General features: G+C 51.3%; 5 protein-coding genes across 7 annotated transcripts in view; 3 read left to right on the top strand and 2 right to left on the bottom strand.

Moving 5' to 3' along the window:
• The first annotated feature begins 119 nt into the window (after positions 1 to 119).
• LOC117644650 lies at positions 120 to 9,892 on the top strand. The gene is made up of 5 exons (XM_034384261.1): positions 120 to 150; positions 6,685 to 6,870; positions 8,586 to 8,695; positions 8,767 to 9,102; positions 9,409 to 9,892. Exons 1-5 carry the CDS (start codon positions 120 to 122, stop codon positions 9,823 to 9,825), a joined length of 1,080 nt encoding a protein of 359 aa, XP_034240152.1. The 3' UTR covers positions 9,826 to 9,892.
• Positions 9,893 to 10,154: 262 nt separating this feature from the next.
• LOC117644794 (mucin-5AC-like) lies at positions 10,155 to 16,562 on the bottom strand. 3 transcript variants are annotated; one of them, XM_034384420.1, is made up of 9 exons: positions 16,392 to 16,562; positions 16,008 to 16,049; positions 15,752 to 15,941; positions 15,548 to 15,674; positions 15,303 to 15,461; positions 15,042 to 15,225; positions 12,882 to 14,964; positions 12,564 to 12,792; positions 10,155 to 12,480 (listed from the first exon to the last, which is right to left on the bottom strand). In XM_034384420.1, the coding sequence occupies exons 3-9, from the start codon at positions 15,920 to 15,922 to the stop codon at positions 12,089 to 12,091; spliced, it is 3,345 nt and encodes a 1,114-aa protein (XP_034240311.1). In that variant the 5' UTR covers positions 15,923 to 15,941; positions 16,008 to 16,049; positions 16,392 to 16,562; the 3' UTR covers positions 10,155 to 12,088. The 3 variants fall into 3 exon arrangements, with proteins under 3 accessions (XP_034240311.1, XP_034240313.1, XP_034240312.1); XM_034384422.1 differs by having other exon boundaries at positions 12,089 to 12,480; positions 16,008 to 16,044; XM_034384421.1 differs by lacking the exon at positions 16,392 to 16,562 and adding an exon at positions 16,264 to 16,389 and having other exon boundaries at positions 12,089 to 12,480.
• A 624-nt stretch (positions 16,563 to 17,186) lies between these two features.
• LOC117644444 (plasminogen receptor (KT)) lies at positions 17,187 to 19,009 on the bottom strand. The gene is made up of 5 exons (XM_034383938.1): positions 18,857 to 19,009; positions 18,438 to 18,530; positions 18,226 to 18,356; positions 18,037 to 18,146; positions 17,187 to 17,953 (listed from the first exon to the last, which is right to left on the bottom strand). Exons 2-5 carry the CDS (start codon positions 18,516 to 18,518, stop codon positions 17,814 to 17,816), a joined length of 462 nt encoding a protein of 153 aa, XP_034239829.1. The 5' UTR covers positions 18,519 to 18,530; positions 18,857 to 19,009; the 3' UTR covers positions 17,187 to 17,813.
• Positions 19,010 to 19,301: 292 nt separating this feature from the next.
• Positions 19,302 to 21,250, top strand: LOC117644651 (caveolin-2-like). Its single transcript, XM_034384262.1, has 4 exons — positions 19,302 to 19,397; positions 20,425 to 20,502; positions 20,586 to 20,765; positions 21,062 to 21,250. Exons 1-4 carry the CDS (start codon positions 19,302 to 19,304, stop codon positions 21,248 to 21,250), a joined length of 543 nt encoding a protein of 180 aa, XP_034240153.1.
• A 1,514-nt stretch (positions 21,251 to 22,764) lies between these two features.
• Positions 22,765 to 23,778, top strand: part of LOC117645098 (glutaredoxin domain-containing cysteine-rich protein CG12206-like) — a 40,637-nt gene continuing 39,623 nt past the window's right edge. The window contains 1 exon segment of the mRNA XM_034385015.1: positions 22,765 to 23,051. The gene's annotated coding sequence lies outside the window, so the exon portion shown is untranslated.

Consider the following 23,778-nt stretch of genomic DNA (forward strand, 5'->3'; position numbering starts at 1 on the left):
ACGCAGTCGACGCAGTCAGACGGAGTGGGCCGAGCGCCGCGCGGGAGCAGCGTCGCCGTCGACGACCGGACCCCCGTCGGGAGCCCCAGCCCCGGTGACAGCCGTCAGGACGCGCCAGGATGGCGACGGAGGTGGAGACCCTGCTGCACGGTGAGCCACAACCCAACTCGCGAGTGTGTGTGTGTGTTTTGCGATGTGATGACAAGGCCCAAGCACCGCGGTTTCAAGTTTCCAGTTTCAAGTTAGGGGTGCACAAGCGGGAAAAAGGGTTGTCAGCAGCCGGGACAGTCGAACTCGGGTTGTCGGTTCCCCAGCCTGCCTCCAGTCCACCCGAAAAAAGCCCGCTCTCGCCTTATCTCCTTGAACAGCGAGCGACGACACAATCACTAAGTCAATGACAAAGCGGCGAGCCGAATGTGCTTTTCGGACAGAGTGTCTCGGTGCGCGTGGCGTAGCGTCCAGAGACGTGACGCAAGTGACGGAAGAGACTCTGAAAGTGCCTGAAAGCCCGACTCGTTGTCGAACCCCGCCCCTTCAGGGCTTTACAGTGTGCCTCTCCAAACGGCCGTCTGCAGGCCGCGTCCGGAAGCGTCGTCCGTCTCTCTCGCGTCGCCCACAGTGGGCCAGAAGACTGGCGGAGGCGGCCAAACTTCTACTCGCGTTTTGAGCTCCAGAGTCGCTAAAAGGGACTCGAACCGAACCTGTGACCCCACCAATGGATTCCTCGTTCGGAGAGCAGTCCATTGGTGGGGTCACACGTCGGGTTCGAGTCCTGTTCAGCGACTCTGGAGCTCTGCACGCGTCCAGAGTTTTGGCCGCCTCCACCGGTCTTCTGGCCCACTGTCCCGGACTCGGCCCGCCGCTTGCCGTGGCTTGCCGTCAGGCTTTCGTCTCGCCGCCGGACGGTGACTCATTGCGGTGCGTAAAACAAATCAAGCGCAAAAAAATGGGCGCCCCAGCGGTGACTCGAACCCGCGGCTGTCACGAGTCGAACGGCAACGTGCTCTCCGATTGGCGGGAACAACGGCCCGGGTTCAAAGCCCGGCCGGCAGGTGTCGCTCTTTAATTACGCACGCGCGTGCGTCCAACAACAACAACAACAACAACAACAACAAAGCCCTGGCAGCGCGCCAAATGTTGTTGTTGTTTCGAGTTCAAAGAACGCGCGCGCCTTTTCTCCGATTGCGGCATTCGATTGTTTACACCACCGTCGCGAGGTGTGCCTTATTTCTGGCTGGCGAGTGAAGCGACTTCCGGTGTGGGAGAGGTGTTTGATCCGGCGGTTGTGTCCGGCCAGCCCCACGAATGACTGCTCGTTTTCCCGGCTGCATTCTACTTGCATTCTGCTTGCCTTTCCAAAACAAACAACAACAACAACAACAACAACAGCAGCACGGCGGCGGGTCGCAGCGCCCAAGGTGACACCCCTGGCATGGCCCGGCAAGCCCGGCACGGCACTGCGAGTAAATGACTGGACAGACATAATCGGCCGGTCAGTGGCAGTCCAGCCCGCCAGCGTGGGCTGCTGGCTGGGCCGCTGGGGTCCGGGTCGCCAAACCACACCGAGAAATACTTTCGGTAACCATGTAACCATCTTCAGTGTAGGCAGGGCTTTTCCGAAGCGGAACGAGCAAGTTGGCTACACTCGAAGTCGATTCGATTTTGACTCCCGCGAAACACAGCCTCGCCGCCGCCGGGATTCGAAACCAGGCCTACCGCAACAGTTCGCACAGCGGCGTGCCAACTCGCGGTTTTCTCGCAAGGCCTTACAGTGTGGGGCGCAGAGGTGATTTTCGGGGACGTGCATGTGCAGTCACGCGTGTTACGAATGGGAGGAGCCTGCCGCGAGTCCACTGTAAGTTGCACACTGTACGCAACGCATCACTTGGACTCGAAATGGACACAGCCAGTTAACAGTGGCGTGGTCGGTGCGGGGGAATTCCCTGGCTGGCCAAGCACATTTTGGCGCCTAGCTCTGTCTCTCTCTGGCACTCACGCGTTGTTTGGTTGCGAGAGAGTCAGCGCACAGTGGGCCAGAAGACCGGTGGAGGCGGCCAAAACTCTAGACGGTCGCGTTTTGAGCTCCAGAGTCGCAAAGCAGGACTCAAACCGACCGTGTGACCCCACCAATGGATTCCTCGTTCGGAGAGCAATCCATTGGTGGAGTCACACGTTTGGCTCGAGTCCTGCTTAGCGACTCTGGAGCTCAAAACGCGTCTAGAGGTTTGGCCGCCTCCACCAGGCTCGGGCTGGCCAGGGCAGACAGGCAGAAAAATCTGCCGGGGCCTTCGGGTTTGGAACCAGTAACGTCACAAAGTTGGTCAAAAAGTGATTAAATCTCCGAAAGTAGCCGTTTTCGCTGATTTTTGGCGGCAACTGCGTCCGATCTAGTTGCGGCCAACGGCCTACCTCGACGCCCTAGTATTCTAAAGACCCCACTCTTTCATGCCCTGTATCGGGAAGGCGTTGACCACCACGATTTTGGCTTTGACCGCAACGATTTTACGACCAAGTTAGTCAAAATGTGGTCGAATCTCGAAAATTTGCTGATTTTGCTGACTTTAGGTGGCCACTGTGTCCAATCTAGTCGCCGTAAAAGGCTTCCCTCGACGTTCTAGTATTCTTAAGACCCTACTCTTTCATGCCCTGTGTCGGGAAGTCGTTGACCACAACGATTTTGGCTTTGACCGCAACGATTTTACGACCAAGTTAGTCAAAAAGTGGTCGAATCTCGAAAATTTGCTGATTTTGCTGACTTTAGGTGGCCACTGTGTCCAATCTAGTCACCGTAAAAGGCTTTCCTCTACGTTCTCGAGGGGGCCACCACTCTCATTTCAGGCGTACACAAGATTACGGGATTGCGGGAAATTAAGTAGGGATTACGCGTGAAATTTTGGACAATTGGTTCAAAAACGTTGAAAAATGGCTCAAAAGAGTTGAAAAATGACTCAAAAACGTTGAAAACTGACAGAATTTTGTCAAGGATTACGTGATAACGGCATGGATTACCGTAGATTACCAGCCAATTTGTACACAGGATTACGTGGGTGGTGGCCCCCTCGGACGTTCTAGTATTCTTAAGACCCTACTCTTTCATGCCCTGTGTCGGGAAGGCTATTGACCGCAACTAGTTTGGGAGCGGTAGCCTCACAAAGTTGGTCATGAAGGGTAAAAACATAATGATGATCGGGGGCCTTTTTGCGGTCTTATCCGCTGGGGCCTTTTGGGGGCCAGTCCGAGCCTGGCCTCCACCGGCCTTCTGGCCCACTGTGCAGCGCGTCGAAACATCGCTGGTCCTCGTCGGCCGGACTGCGCGTGGCCAAACATTGCAAACCGCGAAAAACTTGGGAGTACACACGGACAACGCAACACGCGGCTAAGTACACACACACTCCACGCGGCGGCCAGGCCGCGCCAGCCTGCCAGTTCGCTCAAACTCGCACTCTAAAAAAAATGCTTCTTAAATTTCATAATCTGGATTTGAAGTTATTTGTAGAACAATGGATCTTAAATTTCATATCCAAAAAGTTCTTAAATTTCATAACTTGCTGTTCTAAACTTTCAGAAGTGGTTTATGAAATGTAAGAACTAGTTTATTAATTTTTTAGAATCAATTGGTTTTGAAAATTCACATTTGGTTCTGAATCTCTACAACCAATATTATGAAACATGATAATAGTTTCATTACTGCCCACAAAATGTATAAATAAAAAATAATAATAAATAAAACCTTTATCCCTTTCTTAATGAATATGTTACAAATGATGAAATCTCAGAAAGCTATGATTTCTTTTCACACTCAGTATTATCGCAAATCGTTGCAGCTGGCCAACGGAAATAAGCATTGTACTGTAGTGCAGTCGACGCTGTTAACAGTCAGAGGCGCAGCAGTGCATAAGATCCAGATGCACTTTAGGGAAACTCGGTCGACACGCAGAAACTACTTTGGGGACGAGGATGAAAGAGGAGAAGCGAATTGACATAATACGCCACCCACACGTTCATCGCCCGTCCCTACAGTTAAGAAGATGGAATAACAGCACTCAGTAACACCGCTTTTGGCGAAAACACGTCCTTTTTCCGAGGGTCGCCAAAATAGCTTGTAACTCTTGAACACGAGTGGTGGCTGTTCGGCACCACAAGCAACACTTTAACTGCACTCTACGCACTACGCGCACTAACGGTACATAGCGAAACAAAATTGATGACGCGAACTTGCGGTGACGCGGACGCGAACTGGATACGCTGTGCACAGCACTGGAGACAAAGACACACTAAAAGTGACGCAGTGTCGCCGAAATCCCGTGTGGCCGAGGGATTACGCGACCCCTCGCCGGGCACAGGTAGCTTCGGCTTCGGCCGGCAGGCCGGCGAGCGGTGATTTTCCGTGGAAGCAGCGCCGACTCGGCTCGGGGCGGCTCGGCTCGGCCGGCTCGGGGCGGCTCGGCTCGGCTCGGCTTGGCCGGCTCGGCTCGGCTCGGCTCGGCCCGGAGGACGGTGGCCGGTCAGGCATTGCAAGGGACGCGATTTGCAGCCTCTTGGGAAATACTACACACAAATTTTGAACATGCATTAACTGGAGCATGCCTGCAAGTACGCTCCAACAAGCGCATGCCCGCCAAGCATGCACTAACTAGTGCATCATGCCATGTACACGCGAACTGAAGCAGACAGCTCTCCATACCTCTCATTAATGTAATAACTGTATGCACTAAAAAGTAGTAGGCATACGCTAGCAAAAGCGTGCTTGCTCCAGTTAGTGCATAAAATGTACGTTTTTCAGTTTGTAGACCGCCCCTAGGACTCCTACCTTAGCGGTTCGGAAAATGTTAACACATGCCGATAAAAATGAAAACTTCACCTCTTTATTAATTTAACCATGAATAAAGGACTAGGCAGCAGGACTAAACGGTTTAAAATTTCAGAACCTTGCTCTAAAATCGGCTAGCGTTATAAACTTTCAAAGCGAAAATCTAGATTTTAAGAACCAGAGTTATAAGTCACTCTGTTCTAAAAGTTTATAACCAGTTAATCTTAAAATCCATAACCCAAATCTTAGGTTTCATAACACGATCTTAAATTTTATACGAAGGTTATAAAAATTGAGGTTTAGAACGTGATTATGAAATTTTAGACTCCTTTGGATATGAAATTTCATAATTTTTTTTAGAGTGTCTGGTTCGTGTGCTCGAGGAGGAAGCCAAGCTTGCGAAGCCGGCGTGGTGATGGTGTGCAGAGATGGAGCCGCGCTGCGATACCACTACACTACAGCGGACCTGCCGCGCTCTTCGCTTCGCACGCATAATCCCTGCAAATAACAGCCATAAAAACGGCGCAGCGTTACGCAAAACGGGCTGTCCGAATTAGAAATTTGGGCGGCTCGTAACCGCCGCGCGAGAGAAGTGGTCTGGTTCGGGGAGGTGCAGCAACATTTGGCTCGTTTGCGCGCCTGCAGGCAGATTCCTCGTGGTGCTCCGTCACACAGTGGGCCAGAAGACCGGTGGAGGCGGACAAAATTTCAGTCGCGTTTTGAGCTCCAGAGTCGCCTAACTGGGCTCGAACGAGGGGGTAAACACTTCAAGAAATCGTGTACAGACTACTCGGTATTACGCTGTATTACGGGTGTATTACACGTGTATTACGGCCCTAAAATGCCCAAATTTGGCACATTTGACCCAAAAATGGTATTACGATCACGTGTATTACGCGTAATACACGGTTTTTGTGTACAGGGTATTACGGGAGTGGTTACCCCCTCGGGCTCGAACCGAACGTGTGACCCCACCAATGGATTCCTCGTTCGGAGAGCAATCCATCGGTGGGGTCACTTGTTCGGTTCGAGTCCTGTTTAGCGACTCTGGAGCTCAAAACGCGTCTTGAGTTTTGTCCACCTCCACCGGTCTTCTGGCCCACTCACTGTGCGTCCCTCTCGCACCTCCTCGGAACGCCCCATGGGTGCGAGAGAGACGGGGCGACGCTTTGTGGTGCTCGGCGCCAGGCCGAAGGGCAGCGCGGCGCGGCGCGCTCCCTCAATAGTGCATCTTTCAGCTATTCCCGTCGCGCTGCGCCGCGCTGCGCCACGGCCAGCCGCTCCGTCTCTCTCGCACGCACACGGGACGCCCCGCGAGTGCGAGAGAGACAGAGAAACGACTCTCGGAGCCAGCCTGCTGGCGCGCCACGCACCGCGTGCTCTCACGCCTCCAAGGGCCGCGTCCGGGGCGCCCCGCGTGCTGCCCGCATCGGCCGCCTCGAACGCGGACTGGCAGTCACGCAGTCGATGCATAGGCCGCGTTGCAGATGGCAGCAAGCCCACCACACGCGTCGCCGCACAGTGGGCCAGAAGACCGGTGGAGGCGGCCAAAACTCTAGACGCGTTTTGAGCTCCAGAGTCGCTAAATGGGACTCGAACCGATCGTGTGACCCCACCAATGAATTCCTCGTTCGGAGAGCAATCCATTGGTGGGGTCACACGTTCGGTTCGAGTCCCATTTAGCGGCTCTGGAGCTCAAAACGCGTCTAGAGTTTTAGCCGCCTCCTGTAACATTTGTACTACTGGCGGAGCCGCGCGGTCGTGCGAAAAAGAGTGGCGTGTAACGATGGCCGCTGCCGTGCGTGTGAAGACCAGCGAAGACGCGCCTCGCTTTGTCGCTCCGACGTGAACAAGATCGGCTTTCTCTTCTGCAGATGTCCTGCTCTTCATGCAGCAGCTGCTGCGCCTGGAGCTGCCCCAGCTGGCCGAGCTGGCCGAGACGGGCGTCTCGCAGGACGCGCTGCGCGGCCTGGTGGCGCGGCTGCAGCAGGCCGACACGGCGTTCCGGCCCTCCTACATGGACATGAAGGGCACGCTGCAGAGGCCGCCCCGCGCGCTCGGTAGGGTTGCAACGCACAGTGGGCCAGAGGACCGGTGGAGGTGATCAAAATACCGGACGCGTTTTGAGCTCCAGAGTCGCTATAGGACTCGAAGAACGTGTGACCCCACACTGTTAAAAAAATCAGTTGTAATTTTCATAACATTGGTTGGCATTTTTTTTCACAAACAATTGTTATGAAAATTAAAATCACAAATGATTGTAAATTGTTTTACAATCACGTTATGAAAATTCATATCATGTTATGAAAATTCATATTCGCGTTTGCGAGGTCATTTTAGGGCAGTTAAGCAAAAGGACGACCAAGTGTTCATGTATATGAACACCTATGCGGCCTTATGCCATTTAGTGAACCGATTCTGCTTTTGATCAGTGGGTTTCGAACCCGGGATCTTTGACTTGTGGTGCGCGCTCTTTACCGCTGTGCTACCACGTCCCACGGGAGGCGGAGGGTCAGCTACTGATGACTCTACCAGCGCCCCTTGGCCACGCCTCTTGAGCTAGTTATAAAATTTACAATCGGATTCGGAAAATTACTATTGTGTGCTCAAAATCAACACTTAAGATTCGCAATTTTCAGAACATGGTTTGAAAATTACCAACAATTGTCAATTTTACGAAATTTGTTTCGAATTTTCGCATCAAGTTCTGAAAATTGCAATGTTTGTAAATTTCATATCCGTGTTCGGAAAATTGTCATCAAAACTGCTTTGAAAATTCATAATTTTTTTAACAGTGCACCAATGGAGTCCTCGTTCGGAGAGCAATCCATTGGTGGGGTCACACGTTCGGTTCGAGGCCCATTTAGCGACTCTGGGGCTCAAAACGCGTCTAGAGTTTTGGCCGCCTCCACCGGTCTTCTGGCCCACACACAAAATCTATGTGTGTACTCAGTACACACTTCTAGGTGCGTGCTTACAAGCATGCACTTCTAGGTGTGTACTTGCCTAAGCACGCACCTAGAAGTGTGTACTTGAATGAGTACACACTTATAAGTGTGTACTCAGTGAGTACACACTTATAAGTGTGTACTCAGTGAGTACACACTTGCGAGGTGCATGCGCGGCATAGGGAAAACGCATGCACTTCTATGTGTGTACTCAGTGAGTACACACTTATAAGTGTGTACTCATTCAAGTACACACTTCTAGGTGCGTGCTTAGGCAAGTACACACCTAGAAGTGCATGCTTGTAAGCACGCACCTAGAAGTGTGTACTGAGTACACACATAGATTTTGTGTGCACTGTGCCACGGCCTCGACGGGGAGCTCGCGACGCCGGGTGGTCACGCCTGTTGTGTTGCAGTGGACTGCACCCCGCCGCCGCCCGCCGCGCGCCCCCAGTCCCAGGTCGCCGTCGACGACACGGACTCCGCCGACAAGTGGCTGTGGACCGCGCGGCCCGGCGACGTCGGCGACCTGGACACCTCGGCGGACTGCTCCGAGTGCCAGGACGACAGCGTGGACGACTGGCCGCCGAGAGGGGCGCCGTCCTGCCCCCGGCCCGACCTGAGCCCCGACTACGCCGTCAGCGCCACGGCGGCGAGGGAGCTGGCCGTCAAGAGCGGCGTGGTGCACCGCGGCGGTCCGGGCCGCTGGTTCCGCGTCGGCCGCCGCGGCTGGGCCGCCCTGCTGGCCGCCCCCGCCCGCCTGCTGGTGTTCGCGGGCCCGCGCTCCTCCCGGCCCCGCCTCGTGCTGCCCCTCGCGGCCCCCGGGGGCGGCGACGGCGCGGCCCCCTGCTACGACCCCTGCTGCGCCGTGTACACGGCCCGCCGCCGCCAGGGCCCCGCCTTGGAGCTGTGCTGCCCTGGCAGGAAGACTCACGAGGTGAGTCTCCGTGCGGACCAGGGTTCGAAACCCGGCCGGCCTTCCGTTTTCACAGTCTGACTGGCTTGCAGCTGTGGGTGTCTGACGACGCGGAGGCCCAGTCCTGGGTCGACGCGCTGCGCCGCGCCTCCCAGGACACCCCCTGGCCGTCGCCACCCTCGCCATCGACGCCGACCTCTCGCGCCGACGAGTCCCCCGTGCTGACCGCCGGCAGCGTGGCCGCGGCCCTGGACGCGGACGACGCCAAGCTCCACTCCGGCTCCAGGTCACGGTCGCAGTCCCGGGCCGGCTCCGCCGAGGTGACGGACTGCTTGGCGGCCGCGGCGTCGCTGCTCCCCGGCCTCGCAGACCAGCCCCCGCCGCCGCCGCTGACGCCGCCCCCCGAGCTGCCCCCGGGCCTGGACGACGTGAGTACCGCACAGAGGGCCAGAAGACCGGGAGGCGGCCAAAACTCTAGACGCGTTTAGAGCTCCAGAGTCGCTGAACAGGACTCGAACCGAACGTGTGACCCCACCAATGGATTGCTCTCCGAACGAACAATCCATTGGTGGGGTCACACGTTCGGTTCGAGTCCCATTTAGCGACTCTGGAGCTCAAAACACGTCCAGAGTTTTGGCCGCCTCAACCGGTCTTCTGGCCCACTGTGTACCGCCCCACAGTCGGCACCTTGCGGAGCGGACCGCGAACTGACGCCGAGTCTGCCCCACTGTCAGGACCAGCAGCAGGAGTACGAGTCCATGCTGTCCGGCGGCGAGGACATCTACCACGACATCGCGCCGCCCGAGAGGGACGGGCCGAGCTACGCCAACGGCTACGCCAACGGCGCGGACTTCGCCGTCGGCCCAAGCTACGCCAACCTGAGCGTGGCGTCCGCCACCGCCAGGGCGTCCCCGGTGGAGGTCCAGGACGACGCCGACCTCCTGGCCCGGCCCCTCTACGACGACGTGGCGGCGCGGCCCCCAGCCCCGCACTACTGCAACCTGGCGGCGGGGAAGGCCGCGGAGGCCGACGCGGAGAACCTGTACGACGACATCGGCATCGGCCCCAGCGAGGGCAGGGCCTCCGTGTACGAGTTCATCCAGGACCCCGTCAGTCAGGCCCACCTCGGACAAAGCATTCGCTGCTCGTAGCGCCGCGTAGCGCCGCGTAGCGCCTCACAGTGGGCCAGACGACCGGCGGAGGCGGCCAAAACTCTTGACGCGTTTTGAGCTCCAGAGTCGCTGAACAGGCCTCGAACCGAACGTGTGACCCCACCAATTGATTGCTCTCCGAACGAGGAATTCATTGGTGGGGTCACACGTTCGATTCTAGTCCCATTTAGTGACTGGAGCTCAAAACGCGTCAAGAATTTTGGCCGCCTCCACCGGTTTTCTGGCCCACTGTGCGCCTGGCGCGTCCTGCGTCCTCCAACACTGGAGCCGGTGAGGTTTAGGTTTAACCCTGAATGACACAAAGCTGATGAGGGTTTGCTCCTGACCAGAGTTTTTATTTCACATAATGACCAGCATAAATACTGCATAAATATTTTCATTGTAAGTAACAAAAAAGAAGAGAGATTTCTTTCTCTGATTGAGAAAGAATGGAATCCAACAACAAAAAAGGGAAAACGCAAGTTTTTGATCACAACTCAAGATGAATGTCTATTTGATGAGATATTGTAATCCCATTATGGATAAAGGAAAGCTTTTAATACTCAGTTCAATCCTTATCATTCATACCATTTGACTAGCAAAAGCAAATCTAGTGTCTGCAATACAACTTCAAGAAAAACTGTTTATCCAACAAACACAAATACAAAACTTAAAAAGAAGAAATCACACAGAAAATCACAATAACTTTTTATAATGCTATAAATCAATAAGAACCCATAGGAACGTTCAAGTTCAAGGACAGAAAGAAAAGAGCACAGTCTAAAAAAAATAAGGCGTAACAAGCACATCAACAGTTTGATCTGAAATAAATGTATAAAAATAAAACTCCCAACAGGCCAAGATGCTTCATATGATCACATCAGAGGTTAGATACATCACAAAATTTTGATTTCCTCATTCTTGTAAGTTAGACTCACAACTTGATTTCAAGTACACCCTACACAATAATTAAATGATAATTGATTAACTTTCCTAATATTTACTACTGCACAAAACCTCCTGGGATTCAGAGGCTGAGAGATATGTACAATTTTAAAAGAGTATTCACATAGAAAAAGAAAGAAAAAACTAAAGTCTTTCAAGTCAAATTACAAACATCACAATACGACATGCTCCAATTGTAAGTACGGACTGCAACAAGCAAGGCTACAAGTAGACCAAGTGGACTATGTGGTCAATTAACGGCTCATAAATCTATGTCAATAAAATTCAGGAAGTAAATTCTACACAGTAAAAAGTGGAAAGATATTTCTTTGAAAGAAATAACAACTTTAGAGACATGAAGAAAATCCAATAGTTACTAGAAAGGAAAGAGAAAGTTAAATCTAATAAAAATTAGAAAGGACTGGAATTGCTAGCCTTGAGGGAAGAGAACATGAATTCACAAGTGATCAGCAAACTGAGCAATTGAATTAATTTGCTACCAGCAATTGGTCCACAGACATGGAAGACTTTAGGGAAATTGAGAAAGGCACAAGACGCTGATACTTGTAAGACGTTAACAACTTATTAAAATCGGTTCAGCACTCAATTTTCCTAAATTCAACACGCAGTGCCTGTGAACTAGTTTTGATTTGAAAAAAGCAAAATAAAGAAACAATACTTTTAAAAATTGTCAATACATGATTGGAATAAAATTTAGTGGTCCTTGGTGATGTGCTTACCATGTGGTAGGGAACACACTTAAGTAACTTTCAATTTGTAAAAAACAAACTGAGCAAACATACAAACACACACAAACAGAACACTAAGTCTCATTCTAATCCAATGGCTGTGAATACATTTTATGATGAACTAAGTAAAACAATCCCTACCTAAATGGTTGATAAAAACAGATGACAGAATTGAAAGGTGTTAACATAATGTTAAGATGATAAGCGTCTTGTATTTGATTGTTCCTCGAACAATAAAGGAATTCAAATTCACCAAAACTAAGTCTTGAAGATAATTAATAAGTACATAGGAAAGAGGGTAGAAGAGGAATTGTAGTACTTAAGCAAGGCGGTTTCCCAAATCCAGTTTCACACAAAACATTTGAAACAGCAGTCATACTCTCTCCTAAAATAGCACAACTCATCGCCCTTCTATCAGGTAACATGTCCACCAGCATACATCATGCACTTCCGTTTTGACAAAAATTATCTGCATGTAAGTGAGTGAGATTTTGATTCAAATTGCACTAAGTAAGTGTCCATTGAAATTGCTCCGTGTTCACTCTACATTACATGTAGATGGCTTGATGCTATGCACTCATACGATGTATTCCAAGGCCGCTTGCATTTGACCGAGAATGATTTCTCAGAATAGCTGTGGTGCCATTAACAATTGGAGACATTGTTAAGTCAAGAAGATCGTCTTCGTCATGTTGATTGGCAAGTTGGTAGCCTGATGACTCGTCTCCATGCGAGCACATGGGTTGACGAGGATATCTGGCAAGCCGCCATTCTGCAGCCCACACTGCTATTGCGAAAAGGCTGAGCAGCGCAGGCAAGTGAACCAGACTTGCTGGTCCGAGGGACACCATCATCTTGTACGCAAGAGTGGGGAAAAACATTTCACCCATGGCTGGTCCCATAACCAGCATCGCTGCTACTCGGTGTGTTATCAAAACGTGCCTCTGCATCCAGAGCATCCCTGCCAAACCAAAAATTGATGCATTTCAGAACTTTGCCCATGGTAACAAAGATAAAAAACACAAAAAAATAATTGTGTTTTACCTGATGGGATAACTGATGCTGTACCAACGCTGACCATGACAGATCCAATCCACAATGCAACCTCTGACGAAGAGGCAAAAGCAGATAGAAGCCAAGTTGCACACGAACAAATAGCAACACTCAGGACAAGCATCGCTGTCGGAGACAATGCACTTGCAAGTAGGATGCAAGCAAAGCGCGTGCTTGTCAGGGCACCCCAGAAAGTAGCCGTTAGAGCAGTACCTGTTGACTTTAAAAAACAAAAAAACATACTGTTAGAAAAGTCTCAATTCATGACAGATTTACTATTCAATTAAGTCAAATAAAGTTGTTGTTTACCTGAGAGAGCTGCAAAGGAGCTTGCAGGGCATAGACTAACAGCAGCTGTCCATACATAGCCTGAACACCTGATGTTATCATTAACAAAACCATCATCAATCCAATGAGTGTGTGCCTCAGGCACCGTGAAGGAACAATAGTAGATTGCCCAGAGCTAAGGCGACTTCGATGACCAACACGACCAACATGGACGTTCATGTCCTCTTCATCTGTTTTAGACTTTGGATCCCTGGGGTTGAAGCATAAGAAGCCAAGAAAGAGGAAAGAGGTGGCTAGAAGAACCATGCCCACAGTGAGGTACATGAGTTCCATACGACTTAAACCATATTTCTCCAGTCGATTAGCGACATCATCAATGACAGTGTGAGTAACTTCTGCTGTGTCATTAACAACTGTGGAAGCTGGCTTACTGTGGTGAACGTGTTTAGGACCTGCAGGAGCCTCAGAATGACTGATGGTTTCAACTACTGCAGGAATATTTTTCACAAGTAATGGAGTGGATGGGTTTGAGGTGGGCCTCACTTTGATTTTGGCATCAGGCAATTTCTCTGGTGCATTGCTGCTTTTGTAATAATGCACACTGGTAGAAGACTCTGTGGTCGATTGCAAAGGCTTAGCCTCCATCATAGCCTTAACATGTCCTCCTCCAAAAGATTTCTGGTTGACAGTCGAAGTTTTTTCACGTTCACCAGGTTTTGAATTCTTTGGGGGCTGCGGAGTGGACATCCGGGCTTGCGGTTGTTGACTGGAGGTACTTGCAGGACCATTTTGGTTGGAATCTTGTTCGTCTAAGGAGATACTCTTCCCCATAAAATGAGAATCATTTGCAGCCTGGGTTTTCTCAATTACAGGAAGAGAAATCTCAACTGAAGAGTTACTGCTGGAATCTTTCTCCTTCCCAGCAGACGAAGCACGGTTGACAGAACCTGAAGATCCACTGCTTAAATTAATTTTAGAACTGTTTTCGCTGTTAGACATTTCTGGTGGAGTATCTTTTAGGACTTTGCTAAGAACAGAGTGGTTTGAGGCTTCTCCTTGTTTCACAGCACTTGAAGACAGTATTGCTTCAAGTGTGATTGGAGCAGGTGTAGTGTGATTTGCAGCAGTTTCTTTAGCCTTGGAGCCTTTTAGTGGTGCTACACCAGAGTCGCTCTTATGGGGCAACAGAGGAGACATCGGTACTGTGCCTGCATCACTGATGTGAAGAGCCTCATCACTCTTAGCAGGTACAGTGCCGGGGAGAGCTTTAGAATTATTAGTCACAAGGCTAGAGTTTATCTTCAGAGGAACACTGCTGGTGGTTAAAACGCTTGAGATTGTCGTAGCAACTGAACTTTCTTTCACAAGAGGAACATTGCTTGGAGCAGATGAAGGAATTGCAGATAGATTAGAACCACTGCTCCCATCCAAAATCACAGCCAACTTTGAAGAGTTGAATGATGTTGGAATGTTTTTGATACCGTTTGGTTTCACTGTAGCATTTTTTCCATTGGAGATTGGTGATGGGGTAGTACTAGTAGACACATTACTGACGACGGTTGTCTTATTTTCCGCTCTGACCATTGGCTTCATAGTGGTAGATACAGGCACCAAGTCTTCTGGAGGTGGTTTACGGAACTTTTCATTCTCCCATTTATTGTCCTTCAGTTTTTCTGAGTTAGTCAGAACTGGCTTGGGCCTTGGAGATCTGTGTGTGGTTGTAGAGACATCAACTTTGGGAGAGCTGACAGTCTCGGAGGCTGGAACAGGTATGGATGCAGGTGCTGGGGTGGAGGCCTTCGACAATGGCAGTGAAGCATTTGCTGGCATCGAAGGACCAGAGGAGGAAGCCACCAGCACGGCCTTGGATGAGTTCACACCACTGCTAGAGGCAGGGGCCAGAAGCAGCAGGCCGCTTAGTTCTTGCACACTCTTTTTAGTGGTTGAAGTTGAGAAAGGGGCAAGAGTTGTTGATGAGTTGCTGACATCTACCCTAGACTTGTTGAAAGCCAAGTCGTGATAGGCTGAAGATGAGAGGGAGGAAGTATCTGCTCCAACTAATGCAGAAGCGTTGGAAGAAATACTTCCCAAATCCCGAGGCAATCTGAAAAAAAAAGAGAGAAAAAAAATAGTACTATGCAAAGGACAGCTTTCTTAGTAAGTTGAGAAGTATAAGCTTACCTGTGCAGAGGGAACATGCTGGCTGGTGTAGTGGTGGGTGACACAAGGGCATAATTCACCGGCGTCATCAACGGCTGCGAGAGGAAAGGGGCCAAAAAGACGCCCAGGCTAAAACTGAAATGCAAGGCCTGCATGAAAGGACCGCTATTTCTGCCCCACAAATCTAGGCAGAGGACATTGCCACCTAAAAAGGAAAAAGACTGTTAAGAACGAACACAAAGCATTCAACACAAATGAGTGCAGAAGTAAAATTAGAAGTACCTGTGCTCAAAAAGCCCAAAGATACTCCGAGAAGAAACATGTCAGTCCTTAGCAACCATACATTACCACACCATGGAATAATAGTCACTAGCAGTGCAGTAACAAGCAAGGCAAGGAAAACCAGGAACAATCGGTTGAATCTGTCTAGTAGTCTAGCACCTAAAATAAATTAGTTAATTCATTAATGCAACAAGAAAAGGGATAGAAAGTTTCATATTGAAGAGTGATGTGTGGATATTGCATACCAAACATTGCTCCTATCATAAAGCCTTGGCACCTATACATTACTTCATATGTCATTAAACTTTTGTCATGACTCAGCTCAGCAGGGGGTACGGGGGATAAAGGTCCCGGAATGGCAAAAGTCAACCCCTGAAATCGAAACACAATTACGAGATTAGATAAAAATCAAGGGAAAGTAATCCATCAGCTAAAACTTTGGCACTCACTAGGCCCAAAAATGCTCCACAGAGGCCCAGGGTTTTAGAAAACATGGCACATTTTCCACTAGACACTCTCCGAATTGCTGACTTTGAAGATTTACGAGATGTACTGAGAAGGCCTGCCTGGTCGAATACAATATCCTCCTCGAAAGGATCATCCTCGTCACGGTAGCTCATCTTGACAGTTGGTGTTATTCTGCAAGTTTTCAAGATTATTGAAAAGTAAATAAACATCAGATGATGCAGTAAATTTAATACTTACATCAATCAATAGCAGAGGAAACAAATATAGTCTCTAACTAACCTGAAAAAAAAACACAACGCAAAAAAATAAATAAATATACTGATAACAATGTGAGAGAACTTTCGGCGTCAAAAAAGACCCTAAAAGAAACTAGAGCAACTGAAGACACAGTAACCAGATGTCAGACTGTGTCATACAAATAACCTCATTAGAGAAGAATTCGATTAAGCGGTCAAGCTCGCATGATATCCAAAAACAAACCAAAGTCAGTTACCAAGGTATGATATTGAATACAAATGAAGACATTATTGTTTTATCGAGCAATTACTGCTTTGCCTGACAATTCAAGCGCAACTGAACCAAGGTTTGACAGCTATCCATTACATATTAACTGGGGCTTACTCATTTCATGAAAAATGAAGCATGACAGCTTCACATCAGAACAGTTCTTGTTGATTCCGTACGAACAACTGCTACAAAATCAATAAATAATGCACAATGTACGCGTTTTAACGCTGTGGATCAGGATCACAGCAGAAGCATTTTAACGCCAGCAGGCAGTGACATCTTTCAGGTTGGCATGACTGACGTATCCATTAGAGAGTAAAATTCTTTGAAAACTTTCTGCTGGTTATTCATTTTGATAAGAAAAATATTCAACTTTGACTGTAACAGTCGATTTCGAAAAGGTAAATAAAAAAAGAACATGCAATGTTTCATGTTTTGTTGTTGGTAATAACAGTCATCCTTCGTTTGTTTCAGTGTTCTTTTGTCCTTCCCCTTCGCTTGCGATTCAAACCCAGTTCAATGGAGGTGAAGCCTCTAAGATCAATGATCTGAACTAGTTTAGAGAATTCTATGGTTGTTGAAGGTGGTGTATCCGATGTGTATCTCTTCGAGGGCTGAAGAATAAAAGATGGTTTCTTGTTCCATAAATTTGCTTTAATTTTTGAATGATTAAACAGATTATGTACAGAAAAGGCGCCCCAATGTCATGGTTGATCGTTTTTAAGAACTCAATGTGCGTCAAATTTAAATAAAAGAAAAACAAACAAAAACAAGAAACAGAAGAGGAAGACATGTCTCCTGCTGATTTCGGCTCCTGCAAACCACATGGTCAAAATATTGCTGTTGATCAATACACTCTCAAAAATGACTAAAAAAACAAACAAAAAACAATTCAATAATACTAAAAAATCACAAGACCTAAATTTAATAAAAAATACGGTTCAGGACAGCATAAACAAGTACAAGTAACATAGAAACACCTTATCAACAAACAGACAAAAAAATGCATCACTCTTGTGGTGTTTACGAGTGGTGACAGGAATGAACAAATAAACGGCAAGAATTTGCGAGTATTCACAGTTATCACAAAATGTCAATTAGGCTTGAAATAGAAAAAAAAATGTCTCAGGTTGCAGATCACACAAAGATCACTAAAAATTACATTAACATGGAGCCAAAATATTGGTAACAAAGATTTACACAATATCAACTTCCAAAAAGTAGCAAGGACCATAAGCCTCTGTAAGTACTTATGTATTTATTGTCCAAAAGACACTAAGGGATCATGACAACATGCCAATGCTCAGTGCCAATGCCACTTCAGAAACAACAACAATATTTTTAAAAAATTGAACTACCCACTATTTGTCAATTTTTCAGTAAGTACATACAATGATAATAACAGAATGATCAAATGATCTTGAAATAAGGGAAAGTTTTTGCTGAAACCTTTGGGATCTCCAAGTGAAGAAAGGGACTGCAACATTATTAAGTCACAAACCCCAAGTGCCAATTTCTTTGAAACAGATATGGGTTTCACAGAGTTGGCATGTGAGGGTGCAGCTTTTGCCTTTCGCTTTCAACTTGTCGGGCAAGATCAATGCTGGAAACAGTGGGCACCCCACACGGCAGGAACAGATTTTCAGATTCATGTGTCATTATGTGCTCTGCTTCGGCTGGAACAAAAAGGAACAGTTGGTTCATGAATGAAGCAAAAGCCAGATTTTTCTGCAATAGCAGAAGTAAGAGGTAGAGTTACCTCTAATGCGGTGAAGTTTGGTTCCATAAGAAAGATCTGCCTGATATGCGAGAATGAAGGAGAGTGGAATGATGGGCATCAGGAAACCGGGTTTCCTTGTCCGCCGATATCTGAAACAGAGTTGGAATATTTAATTGACAAATATGTCGGATTAAAATAAGGTGCAAAGATAAGAACAGGCGAACTTACGACATGGAAAGGGTAGTCACACTGACAGCGTAGAAGACAGCTATCCAATTCAGCAATTCACGAGCCCGTGCTATTTGCATGGCCATGAGGCGCTCTCTCATTTGGTTTTGAGAATGAAGCTGCCTCTCCACCTTATCGAAAAAGAGGGAAATAGGGATGAAAAAAATGCTTCTTTTCCTCCAGATTAGTGTTTACTTTGATAGGATACTCACCATAATTGTATTCAATTCCTTAACAAATTCACGGTTCTTCGACATGCCATCCTCCATTGTCCTGCTGACGACAGATCCCATGTTGGAAATGCTCTTCAGAATAAAACAAAATTTAGTTAAATACAAGACCGATGATGGAGTAAACAGAGAGTAATTATCTAAAATGATTAAGCAAAACATGTTCGGCTAGTTCAGACAAAAGGTATACTACAAGCCATGTAACTCATGTAACTCATTTTCAAGCTCGAAATTCACTTTCATGTCAAATTACAGAAAATGAAAAGAAAAATGTTTACATGAAAGCCTCAGCATACAACATAACCTACACAAAAAATAAATGCATGAAAGTTCAATAAACGCTGTAAGAGAAAAAATATTTTTTATCCACAACATAGGCATAATTTTTAAAAAATTATCACCTTAGAATAGACAGACGAAGGTATTGCTGCTCTGGCAAGCAGAAAAGAATAATCGATAACGACAACACTCGCAGAAAGCTTTCTGCTTCTGCTAGTTGACAGTGGCGCAGTATGAGAAATTCATTCTCTTCTGCCGGCCCCTTATAGGACTGTAGTGCCCCCTACAGTCCTAAATCCCTGGAATTCCCTTTGACGTATAGGACCCTTGGTTCTGTTGGGAAACTTTCGGACTCTGGGCCCATGACTTGTGTGAAGGCCCGCCTGCAAAACCACCAAGAAATTTCAGTACAACTGGCCATGAACCCATGGCATGAATGCATTCAACCCATTCGCTTATGAGGTCATCATCATCATCATCAAAGCTGCTAGGCCTATGCAGATGATGCAGACCTTTCGCGGTTCAGGTTCAAGTCAGCAAGGGATCAACCAAAATAAAATAAACACGATGAGCAGACTTTCTTCGAAAGATGGCACCCCCATCCTGGACTGGGGCTGTGGCACTGGAGAGCCCTCCACGGAAGAGAACGCAGGGACGGTGCAGGTAGAGGCCTATATACATACGAAGTATTTAGGCCTCTAGGTGCAGGGGATGGGGGCGCTGGTTCTGGGGCGGCGTGCCCCAGCGTGCCCGAGCGTGCCCCAGCACAGTGGGCCAGAAGACCGATGGAGGCGGCCAAAACTCTAGACGCGTTTTGAGCTCCAGAGTCGCTGAGCAGGCCTCGAACCGCACGTGTGCCCCACCAATAGATTCCTCGTTCGAAGAGCAATCCATTGATGGGGTCTCACGCTTGGTTCGAGCCCTGTTTCGCGACTCTGGAGCTCAAAACGCGTCTAGAGTTTTGGCCGCCTCCACCGGTCTTCTGGCCCACTGTGCCCAGGCGTGCCGGGCAGGGCAGCGCCGTCTCCTATTGTGGCGGAAATCACGGCGTCATGCCCGGGGCGGGGCGCGGCCAAGGCACCACCACCACCACGACGGCGCCACCGCGAGCCCCCGAGACGGGCCGCGTCCTCGCCATGGACGGGCACGCCGTCAGAGCGGCTCCAGCGGCACGCACGGCCTCGGCGCCGCGGTCCGCTCCGGACGCCGCCGCATACCCCCGCCAGCACGGCCAGCACGGCCAGCACCGCGTGTCCGTGTCCGTGGCCACGCCGTCGGAGCGCTACCCGCGCGCGGCCGACCCGCGCCTCCTGGACGCGCGCTACGAGTACCCCTACGCCGACGACGCGGGGCTGTCGTGCTGCGCGCCGCCACCGCGACCCATCATCGCCAAGGTGCGACGACGGCGACCTGGTGCACAGTGGGCCAGAAGACCGGTAGAGGCGGCCAAAACTCCAGACGCGATTTGAGCTCCAGAGTCGCTAAGCGGGAATCGAACGGAACGTGTGATTCCTCGTTCGGAGAGCAATCCATTGGTGGGGTCACACGCTCGGTTCGAGTCCCATTTAGAGACTCTGGAGCTCGAAACGCTTCTTGAGTTTTGGCCGCCTTCACCAGTCTTCTGGCCCACTGTGTGGTGGTGGACTCGCGGCGCGCCACTCGAACCCATAACTGCCTCTTGCTGTTGCAGGAGTTGGCGCCCGCCGGGGTGGTGGCCGTCGAGGAGTACGAGGACCGGGACCCGTCGAGGATCAACCAGCACTTGCAGGTGAACCACGCGTACGCTTACCGCCGTAAGGCCGTCGAAAGCAAGTTGGCCAACCTGTCGGCGTTTGAATGGTTTAAACGCAGCTCCTGTGGGAGGACGTGGTGGCCGAGCCCGACGGCGTCCGCTCGCCCGACGTCACCTGGCGGGGCTCCGCGAGGCTGTTCCGGCTGACGCGTGACATCGTGTACACGTCGCTGTCCTGCGTGCTGGGGCCGCCCGTCGCCGTCGTCCTGGGCGGCGGGTTCGCCGTCATCGCCTTCGTGGTAGGCACTGCACAGTGGATTTGCCAGAAGACCGGCGGAGGCGGCCAAAACTTGACGCGTTTTGAGCTCCAGAGTCGCCAAACGGGACTCGAACCGAACGTGTGACCCCACCAATAGATTGCTCTCCGAACGAGGAATCCATTGGTGGGGTCACACGTTTGGTTCGAGGCCTGTTTAGCGACTCTGGAGCTCAAAACGCGTCTAGAGTTTTGGCCACCTGCGTCGGTCTTCTGGCCCACAACGCACCGCCGTGGCATTGCGTCGTCGTCGAGGTGTCTGACTTGCGGTTGTTGCAGTACATCTGGTGCGTGTCGCCGACCCTCCGCGCGTGCCGCGTGGCGCTCGGCGCCCTCAACACCCTCGTGCGCGCCGTCACCCACGCCACCCTGGCGCCCGTCACCGAGGCGCTGGGCTTCGTGTGCGCCAACATCCGCGTGCGCCTGCAGCAGGGCGACGCCGAGGCCGCGCGCCCGCTCCTCGCCTAGAAGGTGGCCGAGGTGAGTGAAGTGCGTTCCCTGAGGTCCCGGCCGCGGCGCGCCCTGCACCGTCCGGTCCGAACCGTCCACGGCTTGCGTGCCGCGGCGTGCCGATGCTGGGCGACGCACAGTGGGCCAGAAGACCGGTGGAGGCGGCCAAAACTCTAGACGCGTTTTTGAGTTCCAGAGTCGCTAAACAGGGCTCGAACCAAGCGTGTGACCCCATCAATGGATTGCTCTCCGAGCGAGGAATCCATTGGTGGGGTCACACGTGCGGTTCGAGGCCTGTTTAGCGACTCTGGAGCTCAAAACGCGTCTAGAGTTTTGGCCGCCACCACCGCTCTTCTGGCCCACTGTGCGACGGCCCGGCCGGCCGGACCCGGTCAGACGTGTGCATTGGCCGCCCCGCGCCTTGGGCAGCCTCGGGCCTCGGCGGGCATCTTCGGGCGACGGAGTCTGGCGGGGCGGCCGGGCTGAGTGGTCCTGGCAGGACTCCTTCTGCGCCCCGCCCCGCCCCGCCCCACCCTCGGGTGGCCTAGAACGGCCCTGGCCGTGGCCTCGACCCGCCGATGCACTGTCGAAAACCTCCCGTTTGAATCGGCTGCCCGAAAACAGAGGAGCTGAGGTTCGAATTCAACGGCATTCCTACTTTGAAAATCCAAAGGTTCAATATCTGAATTTTGCGTTGAAGTTTGGATTAAAGCAATTTCACACCTCGCCGAACCCATTCAAATGATTTCAAAGAGACCGAAAACTTCCCCGGAATCTTGCGTTGCCGGGAGTCGAACGCCGACTCTTCGAGTTGGGAGTCGGTGCATAGCCGAGCTCGGCCACGCCGTCCGCGGTTTGCCGCCGGTCGCCAATGGCACGCGGGTTATGGCCCATGACGAGGACGAGTGAGTGCACAGGCGGGGCACAGGTCGAGAGTCGAGGCGCACAGTGGGCCAGAAGACCGGTGGAGACGGACAAAACTCTAGACGCGTTTTGAGCTCAAGAGTCGCTAAATGGGACTCGAACCGGACGTGTGACCCCACCAATGCATTCCTCGTTCGGAGAGCAATCCATTGGTGGGGTCACACGTTCGGTTCGAGCCCTGTTTAGCGACTCTGGAGCTCAAAACGCGTCAAGAGTTGTGTCCGCCTCCACCGGTCTTCTGGCCCACTGTGAGGCGCGCGGCCGCCGCGGCGCTAGGGTGCTGCCCGCTGTCCGTGGGTGCAGCGCGACCAATCCGAACGAGCGCTGTCTCTGTCGCACTCACGGTGCGCCCCGTCGGGGTGCGAGAGAGACAGAGCGACGAGGCGATCTCCGGATTGGCTCTGCAGTGCTCTGCAGGCGCGCAGGTGCACCGCCCGGAGGTGCAGCCGGGGTGCAGCCCGATGGGAGCCGGCCCCGCCGCGGTGGCGGGGGCTCCGTGGCGGGGCGGGGCGGGGGCGGGGCGGGGCGGGGCGGGGCGGGGCGGGGCGGGGCGGGGCGCGCCGAGGTTGCGTCTTGAGGCGGAGGCCCTCCTCAGTTGTCGACGGCGACGTACGGAGAACGGACTGAACCGGTCCGGCGGCGCGCCGGCGTCTCCCTCCACCTGACGCGAACCGTTACCGCGTTGCCGCCACCGCCGCGGACTACACCGCGGACTGCGCCGCGAGGATCGGGAAAAGAAGACAGAGACGGACGTCCCGCTGCCAATCAGGGGCGGCGCGGGGAAGCGGGGCAGCGCGGCGCGGTGTGCGAGTGGCCTGAAAGTGTGTGACAATTACATTGGATTACGACGACAAGTGCAGCGCGAAGCAGAGGGAACAGCAGAGCGGCCCGCGAGGTGAGTGGCAACGGAGGGAAGGCCCACCAGACAACCCATCAGGCCAGGCCAATAAATCGATTTATCGAAAACAATCGAAAAATCCCGCGCGCACAGTGGGCCAGAAGACCGGTGGAGGCGGCCGAAACTCTAGACGCGTTTTGAGCTCCAGAGTCACTAAATGGGACTCGAACCGAACGTGTGACCCCACCAATGGATTGCTCTCCGAACGAGGAATCCATTGGTGGGGTCACACGTTCGGTTCAAGTCCTATTTAGCGACTCTGGAGCTCGAAACGCGTCTAGAGCTTTGTGCGCCTCCGCCGGTCTTCTGGCCCACTGTAGAGCTTGGCTAGCCCTGGGTAGCCCTGGGCTAGCCGCGCGGCGAGCTGCTCGTGGTCCGCTACAGTCGATAATCACCTGCCGCCTATTCCGTCGCTCTGTCTCTCTCGCTCCTACGGGACGCCCCGCCGGCGCGGCGGAGACAGAACGCGCCGTGAGACCCCGCGGCCGCGTCAATCTCTAAATCGAAAGTTGACATCCTCAGTCCGTGGAGACGCCGTGGAAGACGCGCTGCGGCTTTTAAAAAAATCTCAAGTCAGTTTGAACCGTGGTAGGTTAGGTTATTTTCGGGTAGGGGTGGAGCGGATCGCCAATCTCGACACTGTACACAAGCGCCAACGACACACAGTGGGCCAGAAGACCGGAGGAGGCGGCCAAAACTGTAGACGCGTTTTAAGCTCCAGAGT

Source organism: Thrips palmi, unplaced genomic scaffold (genome assembly GCF_012932325.1).
Source record: "Thrips palmi isolate BJ-2018 unplaced genomic scaffold, TpBJ-2018v1 HiC_scaffold_18, whole genome shotgun sequence".
NCBI lineage: Eukaryota > Metazoa > Arthropoda > Insecta > Thysanoptera > Thripidae > Thrips > Thrips palmi.

What these genes read in the sequence shown, in the direction of transcription:
- LOC117644651 (XM_034384262.1), top strand. Translation starts at nt 19,302, where the DNA reads ATGAGCAGACTTTCTTCGAAAGATGGCACCCCCATCCTGGACTGGGGC. An exon ending in AGAACGCAGGGACGGTGCAG is followed by an intron (nt 19,398 to 20,424) that starts GTAGAGGCCTAT and finishes TTGCTGTTGCAG; the next exon opens with GAGTTGGCGCCCGCCGGGGT. An exon ending in GGATCAACCAGCACTTGCAG is followed by an intron (nt 20,503 to 20,585) that starts GTGAACCACGCG and finishes GTTTAAACGCAG; the next exon opens with CTCCTGTGGGAGGACGTGGT.
- LOC117644650 (XM_034384261.1), top strand. Translation starts at nt 120, where the DNA reads ATGGCGACGGAGGTGGAGACCCTGCTGCACG. An exon ending in GGTGGAGACCCTGCTGCACG is followed by an intron (nt 151 to 6,684) that starts GTGAGCCACAAC and finishes TCTCTTCTGCAG; the next exon opens with ATGTCCTGCTCTTCATGCAG. An exon ending in GAGGCCGCCCCGCGCGCTCG is followed by an intron (nt 6,871 to 8,585) that starts GTAGGGTTGCAA and finishes CGGCCCCCGGGG; the next exon opens with GCGGCGACGGCGCGGCCCCC.
- LOC117644444 (XM_034383938.1), bottom strand. Translation starts at nt 18,518, where the DNA reads ATGGGATCTGTCGTCAGCAGGACAATGGAGGATGGCATGTCGAAGAAC. An exon ending in AGGAATTGAATACAATTATG is followed by an intron (nt 18,357 to 18,437) that starts GTGAGTATCCTA and finishes TTTTTCGATAAG; the next exon opens with GTGGAGAGGCAGCTTCATTC. An exon ending in CAAACTTCACCGCATTAGAG is followed by an intron (nt 17,954 to 18,036) that starts GTAACTCTACCT and finishes TTTTTGTTCCAG; the next exon opens with CCGAAGCAGAGCACATAATG.
- LOC117644794 (XM_034384420.1), bottom strand. Translation starts at nt 15,922, where the DNA reads ATGAGCTACCGTGACGAGGATGATCCTTTCGAGGAGGATATTGTATTC. An exon ending in TATGATAGGAGCAATGTTTG is followed by an intron (nt 15,462 to 15,547) that starts GTATGCAATATC and finishes AATTTATTTTAG; the next exon opens with GTGCTAGACTACTAGACAGA. An exon ending in CTCCTTTGCAGCTCTCTCAG is followed by an intron (nt 12,793 to 12,881) that starts GTAAACAACAAC and finishes TGTTTTTTAAAG; the next exon opens with TCAACAGGTACTGCTCTAAC.